The 20,543-nt window shown below is 36.2% G+C and overlaps 1 protein-coding gene across 1 annotated transcript in view; it reads left to right on the plus strand.

Moving 5' to 3' along the window:
- LOC131434823 (sine oculis-binding protein homolog A) overlaps positions 1-20,543 on the plus strand; it is a 69,902-nt gene that overhangs the window by 40,619 nt on the left and 8,740 nt on the right. Inside the window, exon 3 of the mRNA XM_058601994.1 lies at positions 9,803-10,394. Within this exon, the coding sequence (XP_058457977.1) occupies positions 9,803-10,394 (592 nt within the window). The remainder of the gene's footprint in view (positions 1-9,802; positions 10,395-20,543) is intronic.

The following is a 20,543-nucleotide window of genomic DNA, read 5'->3' on the forward strand; positions in this document are numbered from 1 at the left end:
AACTATTTTCTCCATTTTTCGACAAACTGATTTCGTATTTATTTCCATCTAGCTTCTGAGAAAAGTTTTATTTGGTACTTTTTCTTTTTCCATGGTATTGCTTATCTTTCAAGATTATACATTGAATGATATAAATCGAATATCGCGAAGGAAAAATTATTGTTTGTTTGATTACCTAACTTCTGATAACCGATAGAAGGGGTTACGTATCACACTTCAGATTTAAAGTAAATAATTTAATAATTTTTTCTCGGTCGTCGGCTGCCCAGTGCAACCAAAATAATCAATTAACCATTTTCGTGATGAGTAGTAATAATATAGTGGAAATAATAATTAATCAAGACGCGTTTTGTTTGGTGATTTAAATTAATTTAATATAATCTATAGAATAATCAATACACGAATTTCATCTATTATATAGAACTCTCGGATGATTGCAATATGTCAGTCACTACAATGAATCAACTATTTTGTCTAAATTCTTTTCACTCGTTTTTACTGTAGCGGTCAAGATTTTATTCGCTCCGCAATAGCGTTTGAAATTTTCCCCCAGTTTACACGAATAAAAACTGTTAATATCTGTGAATAATTGTGCTATCATTTTTTCACCAGTTCATATATCATTGCAAACTCAAATGGTGTTTGCATAAACATTGGATTAATAAGTTCATTTTTTTTTTATTTCAAGTGGGACATCACTCCCCACTTTACCCTAATCATGAATTCACCCAAATTCAAACCTTATTCAGACTGTAGAATTATCAAAGGACCTAAGTTACTTTCTTTTCACTTCATTCATTATTTGATTTATTGATTGAATTCAGCACTTAGTTTGAGTTAACTTGATGAAGCTCATGCAGTCATAAGATTTCTGTTTACTCAAATATAACCAAATTGAATAACCGATGGATCATCAAATCATCAAACGGTATGTAGAATCAAATAAATGTTAGTTTTGTTTTCTTTTATATCTATCATCCCATGCCAAAGAGCCTAACTGCAAATGACAGTTTCTCTTTGTTTATTTTGTCTTTCACGAATTATCGGATTGATCTAATATTTGATGCTTACCTCTTTGAATAATTTTCAAGTCAAATCTACAAACTTCCGATTAATATTGGAATTTTTGATGAAATTAATATTTTAGCTTCGTAATAATCGAAAGAGAAAGTAAACAAATTATCTTGAATTGAATTGAGAAAATTGTCTTCCGAAGATTTATTGAGCTATTTATTACGTACAATTTTGCTCAACTAAACTTTTCAATATAAGCTACCATTCAAAAGTTATGATTATTTTTTCGTCAAAAACTAGTCAACCTTCTAATATAGATATTCAACAGGTGTTAGATCGATAATGACTAATCTCATATGGGTTTTGAAAGGTCAATAAATAAGAAAAGTTTGAAAAGAAATCTGAGATGGTGTTATTTTTTTAACTCACTTAAATTAGTGTTCAAATTGCCTTACAAAAAATCGAAATAGTCATATAACTCTTAAACGCCAAAACGTAGAAACATACTACCTTCAGTAAAACTATGGTTTCAAATGAGGCCTATGAGTGTCTCATAAATCATTTTTTCGAAAAATTAAAACAAGAAAACTGCAGCAAAATATAGATTTTCCGCTCAACAATTTCAATAAATTTATTCCCAAAATGACTGACTCGATTGAATTTGCATGATTGGAAGCATAAGATACAGTTTAATACCGTTGTTCCGAACTAGTAGTAACAAAATTCTGTGAGGTGCAATATTTTTTAAATTCAATCACGAAAGTTAGAATTCAGATTTAAATTTAACCACGCTAATAATCTTTTACATCAAAAGAAGCGTCAGTTGAATACAAACAACTTTTGTGAAGACATTAACTACAAAAAAAAATTGATAGCGAAAATATTTTTGTCTCGCTAATTTTCCGTTTAGGACCATTGTGATGTGATCACTTGGTACAGAAAAACTGTAATGAGTAGCTTAACCCAAGTAAAGTCTAACATCAAAATGAGAACAAATTGAAATCTGATTAAGATAGCAACATCAGATTGAAATCGTAATATGATACCGACTCATCAAATTTTCAATTGATATCACATCATTTTATCATTTTGCTGTTCGTTTAAAAAAAAAACTTTCAAGGCAAAAGTTTTGTCAAAATCAAAAAATGAAAATTCCATTGAAATTGGGCAAATTACCAATGGCGATACCAAAATACAAAGTTAAGTTTCAATAGAAGAGTTATTCCTTCAATACTATGTTGCCTTTTACATAAATGCTTGGACATCCTGCCGAGTAGCCTTGTGGCAGTTGACTGCAACCATAACCGTGAAGAAATAACTTTTTTCAACATTTTTTCAGTTTTTATACCAAAAATGCTTCTTCTTTTTAGCCACGATAATATTGGTGTAGAACCACACATCTGGGAGGCATTGGATAAATTGGCGATCATCGGTACCACGTTTGTTTGAAGCTGGTCAATCTGAATAGTGGTTTTGGCATTTCCATATTGCTGATCGTCTGCCGTAGAAGGCAGATTTAGAATTTGATATGAGAAATATATATCAGATCATCGATTTCCTTCTAGATACGTTAAGCATCCGGTCCTGTAACAATCTTTGCGTTCAGTTTAAAAAAATGTTTGTAGTCATACGACGTCGCGAAGTTCAATTCCAAAGTCTTTTGACCATTATTTTCAGTGCATCCAGAAATCGGGGATCTAGATGGCCAGAATAATTTTTGTGCACCATAAAACAAGTTCTTTAAATTAGATCAATTCATTTCAAAAGAACTCGTTCTTCTTTAAATCGTGATTTATAAAATCAAAATTCAATTCATGGAATAATGGATCTTTCATTATGCAAATCATACGAAATTCGGTAGTTACAGTGATTGCATAGAAGGGTTGAATTGAATTGTATATCGTTTATTTTAACCCAGCATAGTAGGGTTATTGTAGCAATAGTAATGTTAATTTGAGAACTAGTCGACTCTAAATCAACGAATTGTGGTAAAATTGAATGCAATGTCTTTGCTTCGACTGTAAGAAACAATACCGAAGAAAAAATAGTTCGACAATTGTGCGATACTGCTGTTATAGCCACGAGAAAACTCGAAGCAGATTTTTATCTAACCCGTAGAGTCAATGTAGCTCTCAAACAGACACAATAGATCTCACTCTAACTTATGGTTTTAGTTTATTAGATGACTACTGGAGATGACATGAATGGTGGTACCGTCATCGAATTTCTACATGCGGAAAACAAAAATACAAAACATCTACTCTCCAAACCCGTTCTGAAAGTACCCATAACTTTTTATCCGACAGTATGGAAAAAATCATTTTTTACGAAATTCAAACTATTACTACATTGAATGTCACAGATTTCAGAACCTTATAAGTCTACACAAGAACTAAAACTATACTGAAGACCAGGCCCGTACCAAGGATTTCGTTTCGGGAGGGGCCCACAAATAAGAAATAATAAATCATATAGTCCCATAGTTCGGCTTCGACTTCTGGTTCTAGAAAAACTGAGTGATGAGTATTAATACCTTCAATTTTAAAGGTGTATTTTATGTAAATGTTATTATGTGTTCACTATGTAAAAAGAAACAAATATTTTGAAACTATTCAAGCTTTTCTAGTTTGCAAAATTTGTTGATTGTTTGTTGAACAGATGATCGAGCAGATTTAAATAAATTTATATTCAAATGAAGTGCTTTATAATCCCACATGATCCTATTTAATTTCATCGAGTCATCTTCCGTATCTGGATCAGAGATGTCAGACCTGCAGATTTGTTTGTAAATCAGCAGATTTATAAAATAAGCTGCATACATGTTTCAGTTGCAGACTTTTTTGAAGACTTTTGAAAATCACGTTTTTTGTAGATGTTTGTAAAAATTTACAGACTTTTGAAATCGCCGCGGTCTGTTTTGTTCACTATACCAATTCCTTACATCATTCTTTGAAGAAAACTTGGAGTTCAGACAGTACAGACTTCTTCAGCCCTGCATGAATATATTCAAAATTTTTACTTTGCATCTCTGTTCTGGTTATACAGGGTGATAAGTATAAAAATTTAAAATCGTCATTTAGAGTGACGATGCTACAACAGAAAAATCTTCTTAGTAGTAGTCAAAAACTCCAAAATGGAAGTCACATAAATTTCTCACAGATGACTAGCACGATTTGCACAAATGTAAGAATGGATGGTCTTATGGATTCATAGACTTGTATGCTATTTTAACCCAATCCGGCTTCCGGTTTCGGAACAGGTCCGGAAGAAGCGGTCAGAACTCCAAAATGAAGCTCACACTCTGCTCTGTGCCTTGTCTCGAAAAACCAATCGCTATAATAATGCACACTTATACTTGCTGTCGAAGGTGTTTTTCTTTGTTCGAGGTAGTCCACGAAAAGTATACCGAGACAAACCCAAAGAACCGACCTCATAACCATTTCGCCTAATTTAGCCTACCTAGGTCGCTTCGGAGCACTCGTGCCGAATTCAGTCTATTGTCGGTTAATCATTCTATTCTCTGGTGTATAATAATGGATCCAGATTTCGTCAACAGTAACCAATCGACATCATCATCATCAGCATAGGAGGACAAGCTTCCGACGTGTGCTCGCGTTCATCGTTTTAATCCTGAGTATGCAAGTGCGGCATCCAGCGGCAGGACATCTTTTTCATTCGCAGAATCTTGCTAAAAGTATGATAATTTTGCTCAGTACTAATCCTCATGGCACTTTTTGGTCATCCTGTACCATTTCCTTTAATTTTGACATTGATTGAAATCACTGTGAAAACCGATTTTTGTGCTTCGAAAAAAATTCGATTGTGTTATCTGAAACTGGTTGGTAAAATCTTCTAATTAACAGATCATGTTAGTTGATGAGTCATTTCTGTTCTTGATTCTGGAAATAGTGGGTATGGTGGCCGGTACCCAGGAGGAGCCCAAAGATAAAAAATAATGTTACTGAAGATTTGCTTATGTACCTAATTTTCGGTGTGCTTTTTACGGTTTTTTTTAACAGACGCTATAAACTTTTCCACTGGATCTGTTTACTGTCTTATTTTTTTTGTAACACATGTCTGAGATTTTCTAAATAATTATATATCTGTTTTCGATTTCGGGAGGGGCCAGGGCCCCTCGGGCCACCCTTCTGGGTACGTGACTGCTCAAGACATTATAGTTCTACTTATGATCAGAAGCGAGATAATCGTCCATTGTCCCAATTAGTCAAAATAATAAATGATCCGGGATACCTTATTGCTGGATTCTTAACTCACGTTCCCAGTGTTGTAGAAGACTTCACTGTAATACGCTTGGTCTTCAGGTAGATAACTGATGTTTGATGTTATAATGCTACAGTTTTGGCTCAAATAGCCTCACTGCTATTCATGGTGGATGCAGGATGGAAGCGACGCAACGAGTGTGCACCGCTTGTCATATAATCGAACATTTTCCATCTACTTACAGTTAGCATTTACAATCCATAGCAATTGCAGAAAGTTCACATTCCAAATCACCTAAGTTCGAAATAAGGATAACCGGTTGCATAAGATCGCTTTTTCTTTGTTTGCGAGTAATATCGCCTAAATGTATACTATCCCGGTTCTATTTTGGCCTATTTTTAGGTTATGCTCGCGACATGTCATTTCGAAAAAAAACTACATCATATTAAGTTTTCAACGTGCTTTCAATGAGAGCCAAATTAGTTTTCAGTTAGATGTCACACAGCATTTTTGTTTGCTTTCGATTTTGATCTTTTAACCGTTAAAACGACCAAAACGATAGCAAATTAAATAATCGATACGGGGACGGGTATAGCGTGATGGGATAGTCGATGCCTATCACGCAGCCCACCTGGGTTCGATTCCCAACCCCGCACATAGGGTCAGAAAGATTTTCTGGTCCGAAGAGGCGAATGACCTTAAGGTGTTAAAACCTCTATAATTAAAAAAAAATAATCGATATATGTGAACAGCACAACATCAAATTGAGTTATCTTTTTGATCTCACACTCAACTCGGGTTACTTCCTATATTTTAGTCTGTTAACCAGTTTTATCTGTCTGATCAATGTAATCACAATACAGACATAATCAAAAGGTTTGTCGCAGTCAAATATAATGTGGCACATAATCTGTAGCATTAGCATTAGCATTAGAGACCGCCCGTGTGTTGCTACTCCGTTATTGATCTGGACCAATTGAGATTGCAAAATGATTTTTTGAAGTAACATGTTTGGGAATAACACATTGCTTCACACTGTGCAAACTGTATTGAACCATGCATGCTGATCAATACCGACGCCGGCCACGTCCGAATGCAGATCTACTTGGGAGGGAAAGGATTGTTAGTTCGATGCATGTTGCTACTAAGAACCGAGGAATCCTCTGCATTCCCACATGCATCACAGGAGAGGATACTTTGTTAGTAAATGTTTTAATAATGTTATCATGTGTTTATTGCTCTGGGTAGCCGGCTACCAAGAATGTTTTAAAGTATTATCGTTTTATGTGTTACATTGTGCTGGCAATATAATGCACAAAACAGTCAATCTCCGAAATTGACAAAACTCCGGACAGCCGGCTGTCGAGTATGCAGTCACTCGTTTATGCATCTACCTTTCGCGTTTTTTTTAGTCATGCAAAATCCGCATCCGTCAATCAGTATAAAAAAAGGTATCATCTCACTGCTAGGTGGATTAAGCACGTTTTTATAAATGAAACTACGTGATACAAAATAAACGAGCGAATAGGATTTAGACAAAAAAGTTGATTCATTGCATTGAAATATTCTAAACAGTTATTATAAAATCATTTTAAATCACCAAACAAAGGTCAACAGATTTCACACGCGTCTTGACTCTTTATTATTTCCGCTTTATTATTTTAATTATTTATTGAAATTATTAATTGGTTATATTATTTGATCTGGGCAGCCGGCTATCGAGAAAAATATTAATTTACTGTTTGAAATATTAATATCAAGTGTTTTTTACTATGTATTCAATATACCGATATATGTTATCGCTGTTATCAACTTTGTAATATAAACGGATTTGCGCAATGGTTGATTTTTATCATTCATTTTATAATCCTGAAAGACAATCAATAACATGGAAGAAGAAATCATTCCTATTAAAACTTTTCTCCGAAGCTAGATGGAAATTGATAGGTTGAATAAAGAGATGATTTAGTAAAATAGAGTAATCAGAAGTAAAACATTGAAAATATCTGATAACTGAAAGGAAAAAGAAACTCCTGCAATTGTCGCCTTTTACGACATGGAAGCAGGAACCCAGTGGATCTATTCTTGGTTCATTTTTTTCCGCCGGATTCCACACGGCATCTAGGCTGGTACAGTCCGGAGAGAGCTAATAGGTACTATCAATCTCCTAGTGGACCCCAGCCCCTGTATAATGTGGCACATAATCTGTAACAGATAAACTGGCTAGTCTGATCGTAGCTTAATGGCAACTTTGATTATGTAGGACATACGAATAGCGGCCCTTACATGAGCATTATTTTTGTCATTTTTAATGATGACTAAGTAATGATATATTTCAAATTTGATAGGAATCTCGTCATTACTGCACTATTACACGTTCATTAAAATGATATTATTTTTTAGTAATGACATTTTTAATAACTCGTGTAAGGGCCGCTAATGTTATGCGTGAATGAAGTATTATTAATGTACAAAGCATTACAAAAAATATTTAAATGGTTTCGAATTTGAATAATCCATTCTCACTTTTTGTGATTTGCATACGACTCTCTCATCAATATCTCAAGACTTATGACTTCACATCTTGTAAGATACACAAAAAAGGAGCGTCGCAACCTAAAGCACATATCTGCTTGACAGGTACAGTTGCACTTGCTGACCGAATGTAGCTAGCAATTGAAACGGATGAAATTAGTTCAAATTCGTCGCAGATTTTAGTAAAATCCAGTCATTTGACTGGTTGGGTTCCTATGAATTGCATGTGGAATTAGATTACCTGTGAAATTCCTATTTGTTGTAGTCTTCGAAATTTTTCTCTCTGCATCATAAGGCAAACATATGGAATGCATTTACAACCTTTATTCACAGAGAACAGACACCCTAGTAGAGGTCTCAATGTGTGTTAGCTGTTGTTTGGTAAAGTGATCACCAAGTATCAATTTGCCTGGTAAAGCTCCCAGCCAGAATTTAGCGCCAGCCAAATTTGCCTGATGGTAATCGATCCATGCCCGATGGGAGATTCGTAACCTATGATATAAATTATTTAATAGATCCGCTGGGTGCCAACTGATACACGAACATTCTGAAGGTTCTTGCTAGACGTTTCTTCAGATCTGTAGACCGTTCATGTTACCGAAACGAAACTGACTTTTATTGGTGTTCCGAAAATTTATTGGTTTGAATCCGCATCACTCTGCGGACTAGCCTTTATATTCGAGTTTCGGCCCCTTATTTTCAGTCGGACAACCGCTAACTACGTAGTAGGGTACTCTTGATCAGCACGACCAACGGAATCCGTTGGGCTTATCGTGTTCAATCGATAAGGTCAGCGATTGTAAACGATATTCTCAACGATATCTCGGAATGATTTATCACAACCCCGTGATACTGGCGTGCAATGCTTGAAGGTTGTCCTGTCCGGTTGACATGGCAACACCCGAAAAAAAACGTGCTCATCAAGATACGGCACGGTTTCATGGCTTCTCAAGTTACATTTAATGGCCGGTCAGAGCGGGACAAATTTTCACTGCTTTTGTTGATGTTGTTTTCGTTTCGTTTTATGTCATCGGATTTCAATCGACGGATCCTATTGCGTTCGTCATGTGACGTTTTTCTTAGAACTGAACTATTACTCTAAACTGCGTTGATTTCAGTCGATGTAGAAGAAGATCACTGAATGTGATGCATAAAATTTGTTGTATTGTTGCTCTTCGGTAACCTGGATTATCGAATAATTTGGGAATTATTTGCATCAAATTTTGACACCCATCACGTAGTAAAATATTTATTCGATCAGGGCAGGCTGAAATCTGACATAAATACCATTCATTTCGTTCATGTTGTTGCTACGAATGGGCGGTGAAATGTGATAGCACCTTTTCACGGTGATGACGGAAGGATAATTATAGAATTCTACACTAGCACCCTTGACAGCCAGCATTATTGTCCTGAAAAGTTTTTGCGAATATCGTAATTTGGCATCCTTCCCCATAGCATCATGACACCCAGCTTGGCATGAAAAGGGTTGACTGTCGGAACAAAATTCCAACAATATCCTTATTATATACTATTTTCGAACTTTATGATTATGAACGATTGAATTGGAATTCCGGCCTTGTTTAGGATACAGCACAATACGTGACATGGCATGGAAATGTCATTTTCAGAATGAGATAAATATACATTAGTAAGAAATGAGGTTCGAATAAATATTGAATGAGTGTTACTAAGCATTTCCGCGGAAGCGACGTATGAACATCCATAAATTTGTTTTCCACGCAAAATGTTTGCCGTCTAGTTCGATTAAACCGTCGGTATGTCGTGCAAGCGTGTTACTCCTAGTCAGGACATTAGGCGGACTGACAAACCGGCACACCGATACTATTACAATTATTATGATTCTCTTCCTCGTGTGCAGGGATACCGGCTGAAATTCGACCGTGGTCCGGTATCATGATTTTAATAAAATAATGACTTTACTTTAGAAAATATCACCTTACATTGCTCGGCTCAGGTTTTCATCGTGTTTTTTCTTCTATCCCATCTCTTGCTCATTTTGCACAAACAGGACTTTGCAGAGACGGCCATGAACGATATTCTCGGCTGGTACGGCTACGGGGACAGTGTGGATCGTATCGATATCGCATTGTCCTCGTCTACCCCGGCTGTCGGAAGTGAATCCAATCGCAGTAGTAGCGGCTGCAACAAGGATAATAACGGCACAAGTAAAGGCTCATCCACAATGAAACCGAAGCACAACAAAGCCCAGCAGCAGCAGCACAAGCCAAGGCAATTCAATATGCGGCAGCATAATTCCAGTGAGCTAAGTGATACTATTGCAACGGTAGCAGTCATCGCGTCAGGTATACCATCGCCATCAGCCTTGTTAGGGGCGACTGCCAGCTGTGGTAATGGCAGTGGGGGCGGCGTAGCAGGTGGCTGCACTGGATCTGCCTCCAATAGCATCAAAAGCAGAAGCGGTGGCAGTACTACCAGTGGCAGCACCACCACCACCAACAACAATAATAACAACAATACCAACAGCAGCAGCAGAAATGGTGTTAATTTACATCACCACGGGGATAGCTCGACTTCCGAGAAGGACAGCTCACGGGAAAGTTCCAAAAGTCCGATGCTACTGAAGATGCTGGACAAGCAAGGTAATTTGTTTTAGATTTCCACGGAGTTCTGAAATGGCAATTTTCAGGTGTAATCAAGCTCGAGAGTAATTTAACTCCTTGCTCTATTTATTCCGACATTAGAAATGTTTTGAACTCGATTCGGTCGATAATTTTCACCTAATAAAAGTATATTGTTTGTTTCGGATACCCGTGCGGCGATTTTTTTCTTTCGAAAAGTATACAGAGTCCACACATTATATTCCATGGCTTTTTCGAACATTTCAAAATGATTTACGCTACTACACGGAACCCCTCGCAATCGTGAAACAACCAAAATATTAGTTGTTTTTCTGAATTTGATTGGTTAAAATTTGGTACAACTAATACATTGTTGTTTTTTTCTAAACTGTCATTTTTGTTTTTCGATCAACAGAAACGATGGTTGAAATAACAAAATTTTTGGTTGAAAAAAGATGCTGTCAGTTAGTAAAGACACACATCTTTCAATTTCAATAAAGATTTTAGTTACAACAACCGAACTTGTTTTTGATTTAAGTTGTGAGTTGAAAAACAAATCGGTTTTAGTTGTTTTAGATATTACGATTAGTTATTTCAACTTAAGCAAAATTATTGATTTTGAGTGGCAATAATATATTCCTTATTGATATACGTGCTGATTTTTTAAATGAAAATTCGGTATGTTAAGATATATAAAACATGGTTTAATCCACCTAGTGGTGTAATGATGCCTTTCTCATGTATAATATTGTGATAATCTATTCAAAAAATTTTTCTTCGATTTTTTGAAAGAAACCAAGAGATTGTTTGTGCATTAACTAGTATAACATACAGAATAAAACAGTGCTTTGATTGCGTAGGTCATCCTTAAGAAAACGAAGTGGGTTCACTATTATATGTACTTCCGGCACCAGAACCCGAGAACCGGTTTAATCGAAGTCGGTTTAGAGTCCAGTTTATAACATTTTTTACGGTTTTTGTTCCGCCGGTTTAAGTGACGGTGTACAATATTGAACACACTTTACCCTATAGCTCCGGAACCGAAAGTCGGATCCGGATAAAATTCAGGAATTCCGTGTGAAACCACAAGACCTTTCATTTGAATCTAAGTTTGTGGAAATCGGTCAAACCATCGCTGAGAAAAGTGAGTGAGATCCATTTTGGTATATATGACTACTATTTCCGGTACTTTCGGAACCGGATACCGGGAACCAGGATAGCCGGAATAGGTTTGTTTAGTTGCCTTCTGATAACGACTATCGATTTGTGTAGTTTTTAGACCAGTTTAGAATTTTTTTACGTTTTTTGTTTCGCCGGTTTAAGTGACGGTGTACAATACTGATCACACTTTACCCTATAACTCCGGAACCGGAAGTCGGATCTGGATAAAATTCAGGAATTCCGTATAAGACCGGTAGACCTTTCATTTGAATCTGAGTTTGTGGAAATCGGTCAAACCATCGCTGAGAAAAGTGAGTGAGATCCATTTTGGTGTATATGACCACTATTTCCGGCACTTCCGGAACCGGATACCGGGAACCAGGATAGCCGGAATCGGTTTGTTTAGTTGCCTACTGATAATGACTATCGATTTGTGTAGTTTTGAGACTAGTTTAGAAATTTTTTAACGTATTTTGTTTTGCCGGTTTAAGTGACGGTGTGCAATACTGAACACACTTTACCCTATAACTCCGGAACCGGAAGTCGGATCCGGATAAAATTCAGGAATTCCGTATAAGACCGGGAGACCTTTCATTTGAATCTAAGTTTGTGGAAATCGTTCAAACCATCTCCGAGAAAACCTAGTGAGATTATTTGATTTGATTTCTACATGCGAAAGGCAAAAATATGTAATATTTAATATAAATAATATACTGTCTTTTAGTAGTGCTGGTGTCAACGAAACTTTCTAATTGTGACTACTACAGGGTCCGGCATTCGAAGTGTAACCAACTTCAGACCGCTCGCGCAGCTGACGCACGGGCATCAGCTCTCTAGAAATTTGCTAAATGACAGTTCGGAGTTGTATTGTTTACAAGCGCAAGAAAGCATTTTGCCAAAAGTGAACGCGAAAAAAAAATCTTGACTTGAGAGAGCGAAGGAGTTGCTTCGTTTGGCCGAAAGCGGTCAATTTCCGAACATTGTATTTTCTGACGAGAAAATTTTTCCAATTGAGCAATTCGTAAACTCTCAAAACGATAGGGTTTACTTGACCGACCGTTCATACGAGAATTTGAGTCATCGATTGGCCACCAGGAGGCAGCACCCGCAACAGATAATGGTTTGGGCCGCTGTAACCGCAGATGGGCGCTCTCCAATCGTTTTCATCGAGCCTGGCGTCAAGGTAAATGCGACATATTATCGGGAAAGTATTCTGGAGGTTGCCTTGAAACCGTGGGCAGACAAACATTTCGGTGGCAGACCATGGACGTTTCAGCAGGACTCGTCACCGTCTCACAAAGCTCGAGTGAACCAAGAATGGCTGAAAAACAACGTTCCGAACTTCATAACATCCACACAATGGCTCTCGAATTCACCAGATGCGAATCCAATGGATTATTCTCTTTGGGCCATTTTGGAGAGCAAATTCCGAACTAAAAGATACACCAGTCTCGAGGCGCTGAAAAAAGTTATTGTCCGCGAGTGGGCCAAAATACCTGCAAGTCACATTCGGCAACTTGCGATTCGTTTTTTGACCGTCTCAAGGCCATAGTCAAGGCAAAAGGTGGTCATATCGAGCAAAAGTGAATTGATTCTGAATTTTGTATTATTTTTACACATTTTGTGCTTTGAATTAAGTAAAAGTAATTTTCCAAACTGAATTTATGGCCTTTTTAATTGGTTACACTTCGAGTGCCGGACCCTGTATATTACTTACGAACAAAAAGTCGCACCGAATGCACTGATTTTTATTTTTTGAGTCATTGCAACTTACAGTTTCAACAGATTATATGAAGGAATACACTGAGGTCTTTTTTTATGCAGTTTTTTTACGCGACTTTTTTTATGCGAATTTTCAGAGTTATGCGGTTTTTCTTATGCGAAGTTTCAGAGTTATGCGGTTTTTTTTATGCGAATTTTCAGAGTTATGCGGTTTACCCTTCTGCGGTCTTTTTTTATGCGAAGTTCCAGAGTTATGCGATTTTTTTTATGCGAAGTTTCAGAGTTATGCGGTTTTTTTATGCGAATTTTCAGAGTTATGCGGTACGTAAATTCGCATAAAAAAAGACTTCAGTGTACTAAACATTTTCAATTTAATCACTTTGTTCATACGATTTTTGTACATGACTTGAAGATAACATGATGCTCATTCATTAACATGCATTTCACGATGGATAGTCAAGTTGATTTTGAGACCAAAAAACTTTCAAACGCATACAACTCACTGGGTTCTAGTTTTGGTTAAACACGTTTTGTTAATTGCAATATCTCTAACGGCTATCAGTTCTGTGCATAGCACTACTTTATATCAATCGTTTCTTATTGTTCCGCCAGGGCAGTAAAGATATAGATAATTTGTCATCACATTAATATTCTGACAACTAGTATTATGATAAACATCAATTTACTATCATTCAAATGTTACTCTTCACGAGTTTCACAAACGTATATTAAGCGAATTTCGTTTGCATGAAAAGGTTTAAGAAACGAATTTCAACTAAAGTAATGGTTGATTTTTTATTGCGATTTTTGTTTTGCTTTGTGCTGTTTTTGACATTAGGCAGCATTAAAAACAACATATTTTTCAATGGTACAATCAAATAGCAAATTGGTTGAATCAACTGATTATTAGTTAAAACAACAACTGCAAAAATCAAAAATTGTGAGATCGCAATTTTTTTATTGGAGGGTTTTCCGTGCACGGAACCACCCGCGATCCCATTTCAACCAGAATATTAGTTGATTTTCTGAATTTGATTGGTTAAAATTTGGTACAACTAATCAATTGTTGTTTTAACTAAACTGTCATTTTTGTTTTTCGAGTAGCAGAAACGATGGTTGAAACAACTAATTTAATTGGTTGAAAAAAAAATGCTGCCAATTAGTGAGGACACATATTTCACACATTCAATTTCAACAAATAGGGTAACAGAGGTATTTTGGCCACTTCATATATTTTGGCCCACCTAACAAACTATATGGATTCAATCGATCTTAGGTAACCGATGTTGCATCAGTTTGAAGCTAATCACATTAAATTACCTATTGCGGAAGGATTTTTCAAAGATATTAAAAAATTTGGTGGCAATTTTTACAAAGTGGGCCAAAATAAAATCGATCCTAAAGCGGGCCAAAATACCTCTGTTACCCTATTTCAGTTGAAATAATTGGCATTGTTATTGAAACAAAATTCTGTTAGTAGAAAAACAAATCGGTTTTAGTTGTTTTAGACATTGCAACTAGTTGAATCAACTTGAACAATGTTATTAATTTGCGATAATAATCAAAATATACTTAGTGATATACGTCATGATCTAGTTCAGGGGTTCCCAAAATGGTCGATATAGACCCCTTGGGGTCGATATCCTTTTTGCGGGGGTCGACATAAAAGAAAAAAGACTATGGGGGTCGACGAGGTCTAGAAATCGACCCCCTATTGTTTGATATAAGTTGTTATTTGAAATATTTACGCTAAAAAAGTTGTGTTTATTTGACCATCCGCAGAAATTGGTAAGTATTTTACATCAATATTAAAAAATCAAGAAATTGAATTTTCAAAGGAATTTGTTGATGAGGGTCTGAGGCCTAATTTAATTTTAGTAACGGGGTCCATGACTCAAAATAGTTTGGGAACCCCTGATCTAGTTGAAATAAGTATCGTTGTTCCAATATAAACAGTATTTTATATTGACTAGAAATATCATTAGTTATTAACAGGGCTGGGAAAACCACCGATCACAGCTGATTTCAAGATCACTGATCTTGTACATAAAAAATCACTACTGATCACAAGTGATCTTAACCAAAGAATAAATCATCGTTACGAAATCACAACTGATCTGATCTCTGAGTGATTTTGATTTTTGTTCGATTTTTGTAACACCAAATCAGTTACCGTTTTCTAATTTGTCACCAAATCTTTAGCAACTGAAATAAGGTTAACTTTATCACAACACCGCTGTTCGATAAACACTTGTCATGGAATCTTAAATTTCTTCACATCGGATGAATACAATTTTCCCAAATGCTTAAACCATCGATGTTGTTTTCATTGATATTTTGAAGCGACGCGAACAGATTTCAACTAAAAAAAAGTTGATTTTCCCTTGCGATTATTGTTTTGCTTTCAGATGTCTCCGGCATTTGACAGCATTCAAAACAACACATTTTTCAACTACTTGAATATATGCAAATCAAAAATCATATTGGTTGAATCAAAATCAAAGAAATTAGTTGAATCAACTATCGCAAAAATCAAAAACTGCGATATCGCAACTTTATGGTCGGTGGATTCTCCGTGTTTGTATATGAAAAAGGCAAAACGTAAAAAAAATCTAAACTGCCCTCAAAATTACTCCAATCAGTAGTTAAACCAAAATATATATTCCCAAAATGGGTCTCACCCACTTTTCTCAGTGATGGTTTGACAGATTTTTCCAAACTACCGTTTTCGTTTATTGATCAGAGCAGCCCGAGAGCTGACCCAGAGTCGCCAAAACAACTTTTGATGAGTTTGTTTTAGCAACCTGGGGTCGCTTCAGATCGAACTCCAATCGCGTAGTTTCGCTCTGAAAATATTCTCGGGTCACACCACGCATCCATGCGAGTTTGTTTATTTTTTCTTTTTCATATGAGTTGTTGTTTAGGGCGCGTACCACGTGTTCGTTTTACTCGGCTGTAGGTTCTAAAACGAAAACGGTATTAACAGTTCTAAAGAAACTACCAGTTTTAAAAGTACAGGATGATGACAGTTAAAAATGTCTAGTCATCATATAATTTACGACACAGATAAGAACAAACTTTTCAAAACCGATTTTTAAACTATTTGAGCTTGTAGACCTGGCTATTTGATGGCCGTAAGAACCAATATGAAACATGCATCGGTTTCTCATGAAATATCAATAAAAAAGGCTCCGTCATACAACTAGGTGGATTAAAACACCTTTTTCATTTGTCGGTGAGTTTTTTTTTTTGACAACAAACTTCATATGTTTAATATCAATTCGCTTTTTCTATTTCGATATTAGTATATTATGTTGTTCATGTGAACTCACTAGAGCTAAATCGAATACAAATAATTTGTATTGTATTGTATAATTTGTAATCTCCTCCTCCCCAATTTCAGTATTCATCCAGTGCAACGCATTCTGTCAGAACTCCGGCAAAAGTTTGGCAACAATGCAACAACCATTTCCTTTTATATATATATATATATATATATATATATATATATATATATATATATATATATATATATATATATATATATATATATATATATATATATATATATATATATATATATATATATATATATATATATATATATATATATATATATCCAAAGACACACTGCCGAGGGTGCTGGTTATTAACGGTTTTGTTGCTGCCGACTTCTTGCCATTCAATTAAACAATACATGTATGGTGAATTAAACAAGACACGTACGGCGCGAGAGAATGACGTAATTTCGCCTGGGTAATTTTGACAGCAGCCGAAATGCAGTCAGACTTCTACCGGTTTCCAGAATTCCTCACAAGCGGGTTGTATTTCATTTTTGATTAAAAGGAACGCTGTATCAGAAGACCTTTCCGTTCTATTGTGTTTCGTTACTTCGTGGAAAATTTAGGTATTTAATTTAATATATTGTCCGATAAAAGTTATGTTTTGTGAATAAAGATAGATTGACGGCATTGCTTCATTTCAGTGGATTCAGTATTTTGGGGATAAATTGATGACTCCACAGCTGGTAGCATATGCTCAACAGCAGGTGTTCATGCCTATACGCGATCGAGTAAAGATTGTGTAGGCGAACGAAACGAAATTTTCGTGGTCCCATTCACTTGCACACAATGAAGCAATAGGTGTCAAATTACATTCAATCAGGAATTCCGACATAGAATTCAGTAATGAGCATTGCTAACGATGCGGTCATGCTCCCTCTAGAGTCAAACCACGTGTGGGCATTCAAGGAATGAATCCGAATATATCCAAACAGTAATCATAATTAGAACACGGATCGATGATTGTGGTCAGCAACATCTTACCTCCGCCGACGAATAGCTGCAGTGAGTGTTGGATAAAATTCCGTGTTTTTAATGACGAGAATCACCAATCAAACATCCAAGCGCATGTTCATGTTCGATTTCGCTCACTATCCGGTTGGCGAATGGTTTGTTATGATGCTGTAGCATGTCCCATATTTAGGCATGAGGTTCAGATGCGATGCCCATGCTCATTCGTTACCGGACAGAGATGCTCGTTTGACGATGATGATTATCAATTAAAATAATGTGAAAATTGATCCGCTTGAGAAAGGATCGATTTCAAAAAGGTTTCGTTTTGCTGCTGCTAGTCAGTGTGTATCGTACTTTAATGGGTAACTGCTCAACGCAACATTCGAAAGGTGTCTACTGTTATAAGACGCTTTCAACTCGTTTCGTCGTCGTCAGAAAGAGCCATATGAGTGTGTCACCTTGATGCAAACATCAAAGCAACGTTTTCGGAAATCAAGCGGGTTAATGGAGATGTCTACTAGTGTTAGATGGTGTACCTCTTTCAATCTTCTCAGAACTTTGTATGCAGCCAAGTGCATGAGAAAATGGTCAAACAACGAGTACTGTGTGTTATTTGTTGCATAAGTACGGTACTTAGAACCGGTCGATTTTTTGACTGGTGATCAACAGCAACTCTTTCCTACACTATTATTCCTACGTTCGCCTTGACCTAAGGGTTCTCTTCGACTTTAGCTTTTTTCTACGGAGTCTAAGACACTCATACATTACTATTGTACCAATAGTCATCTCTTTAGTTGGAGACCACATCATTTTGCTGATTAAACTACAATCAATAGATTGCAATGAATTCGGAACCAATATATTGACATCAACTCAAAGAAACAATATTGTAACAAAATTAATGAGAAAAATGTGTTAGCAGTGTCTCCTAACAAGGACGTCAGATCATGTTCTCAAAAATTTGTGTTCGCCACAAAATTTGTGTTCTGTACAAAATATGTATCCATGTCCCATAAGAACGTTTCTACCCAGTAAATCCGACCAGAGCCGGTGGAAGAGGACTCTTCAAGAGGTGGGTACGGTGGGTAGTACTACCCACCCGAAAATTCCAAAGGTTCTAACGAAATTTCTAACGAAAAATAATAGTAATATGAGTATCATTTATAACATTAAAAATAGTTCTATTGTAACTGAGAATAATAAATAAAATCAGATTTATAAAATGCTAGTACTCAAGGTAGAGCAAGGATGTGAAGATATACAACAAAAAGGTGAGGCGTGACAATGGTCATTTGAGCAACCAGAAATCTTTTAGTGACTAAACTTTTACCTTCAATCAAAGGGGTCGAGTTCAAGCATCACATTCATGCAAATCACTCGAGTCTCTGGTATGCCGGAAAGTACCGAAAAAGGTCTTTCACCATTTACTATACGAACTGGTAAAAAAAGAATTACCAGAAGTTGTCAGTTTCTACTTCCGACAGCATTCTTATACACATTGAGTTCTACGCTGTATGGATATTTTTCCCAATCTCTATACAGCTAGTTGAACATCAGAATGAAAGGTTTGTTCGAACTATTTGCTTATGTCCCCAGAGTCACAGCGTGCTGGTTGTTTAGTCTAGGTTGTAAGCGGTATTCGGTAGCGCTGCACTCACTGCTACCTGATGGACCCATCATGCTATTTTTACTTTTTCACTATTAGAGATAGTGAAGAATTAATTGTGTACGAGAATAACTAGCAAGTAGAAAGTAACAACTTCTGATAACTATTCTTTTGTCGGTTCGGATAGTAAGTGGTAAAAGACCTTTATCGGTACTTTCCGGCATACCAGAGACTCGAGTGATTTGCATTGATGAGATGCTTAAGATCAACTCCTCTTGCGAAAGTTAAGTTAGTAAAAGTTTTCTGGTTGCTAAAATCAACCTTGTCACGTCTCACCTTTCCATTCTTTATCTTCACATAAATGAAATCACTCAAATTCTTTTGACGTAGGATTGTGTCTTTGTTTTCTATACCGGGGTACAAATTCAAAATATAGAAGTAAAACAATATAGACAGTGGTTAGGTTTTGAACATCTACAACTCAACCACGAACCATGTTTAATTCTCCCTGTTTTTCAAACCATTGTCACCAACCTCTAATTGATGTGACGGTATCGTACACATAAGTTCCCGGTTTCCATATGATTTCTGCTCTTCAATGAATGCGTTCGCATTTGAGAAAATTATTCACAGAAAACAAAATTCAGTGTCGAATCGACTTGCACTCTGTGCGGTTCGATACTGCCGTAGAGAAGGTTGCTTCCACATTGTCTAAAAAGTCCAGGAACTAACTACGAAAACAACATTTCTTGAGCAAAATTGTTTTATTTATTATCTAAATTTCTTATGTAATACTTATAGAATGATATATAATGATTTGTCCATGGCCTTAAAATAGGCTTCAGTAGCGGAAATGGCTCTCTCAGTTCCTCAAATGACAAGTAGTCGCTGGGGGCAAGGTTATTGAAAATATGGTGGGTGAAGAAACAGATCGATGCCCAATACGTTCAATTTGGCCATTATTTTCATTGACTTGTGGCACGGTGCATTGTCTTGGTTAAAGGTGATTTTTTTGCTTCACATGAGGCCGTTTTTTACGATTCCATACTTCAAACGCATTAATAACTCCTAACGCATTAATAAATAAAAACTTTTGTTGATTCTTCTTTTCAAGATAGTCGACGTAAATTATACCTCGAGTATCTAAAAACTGACGCCATACTTGTTGCACCTACCTGTTTCGTTTTTCCCGTCTAAATGTTGAAACAACTCCGGAGAATAAAGATAGATCCATGTTTCGTCCACTGTTTCATACCAACGCAAGAAATCCTTGTTATTGCGACTAAACAGTGCCGACCAGCTCTCTGCAGCTCTTTTGAGATTTTTTTCAGAATTATTGTGCAACAAAATAAATTCAAATGTTTTGCATGATAAAACGGATCATTC

This window comes from Malaya genurostris, chromosome 3, assembly GCF_030247185.1.
Source record: "Malaya genurostris strain Urasoe2022 chromosome 3, Malgen_1.1, whole genome shotgun sequence".
NCBI lineage: Eukaryota > Metazoa > Arthropoda > Insecta > Diptera > Culicidae > Malaya > Malaya genurostris.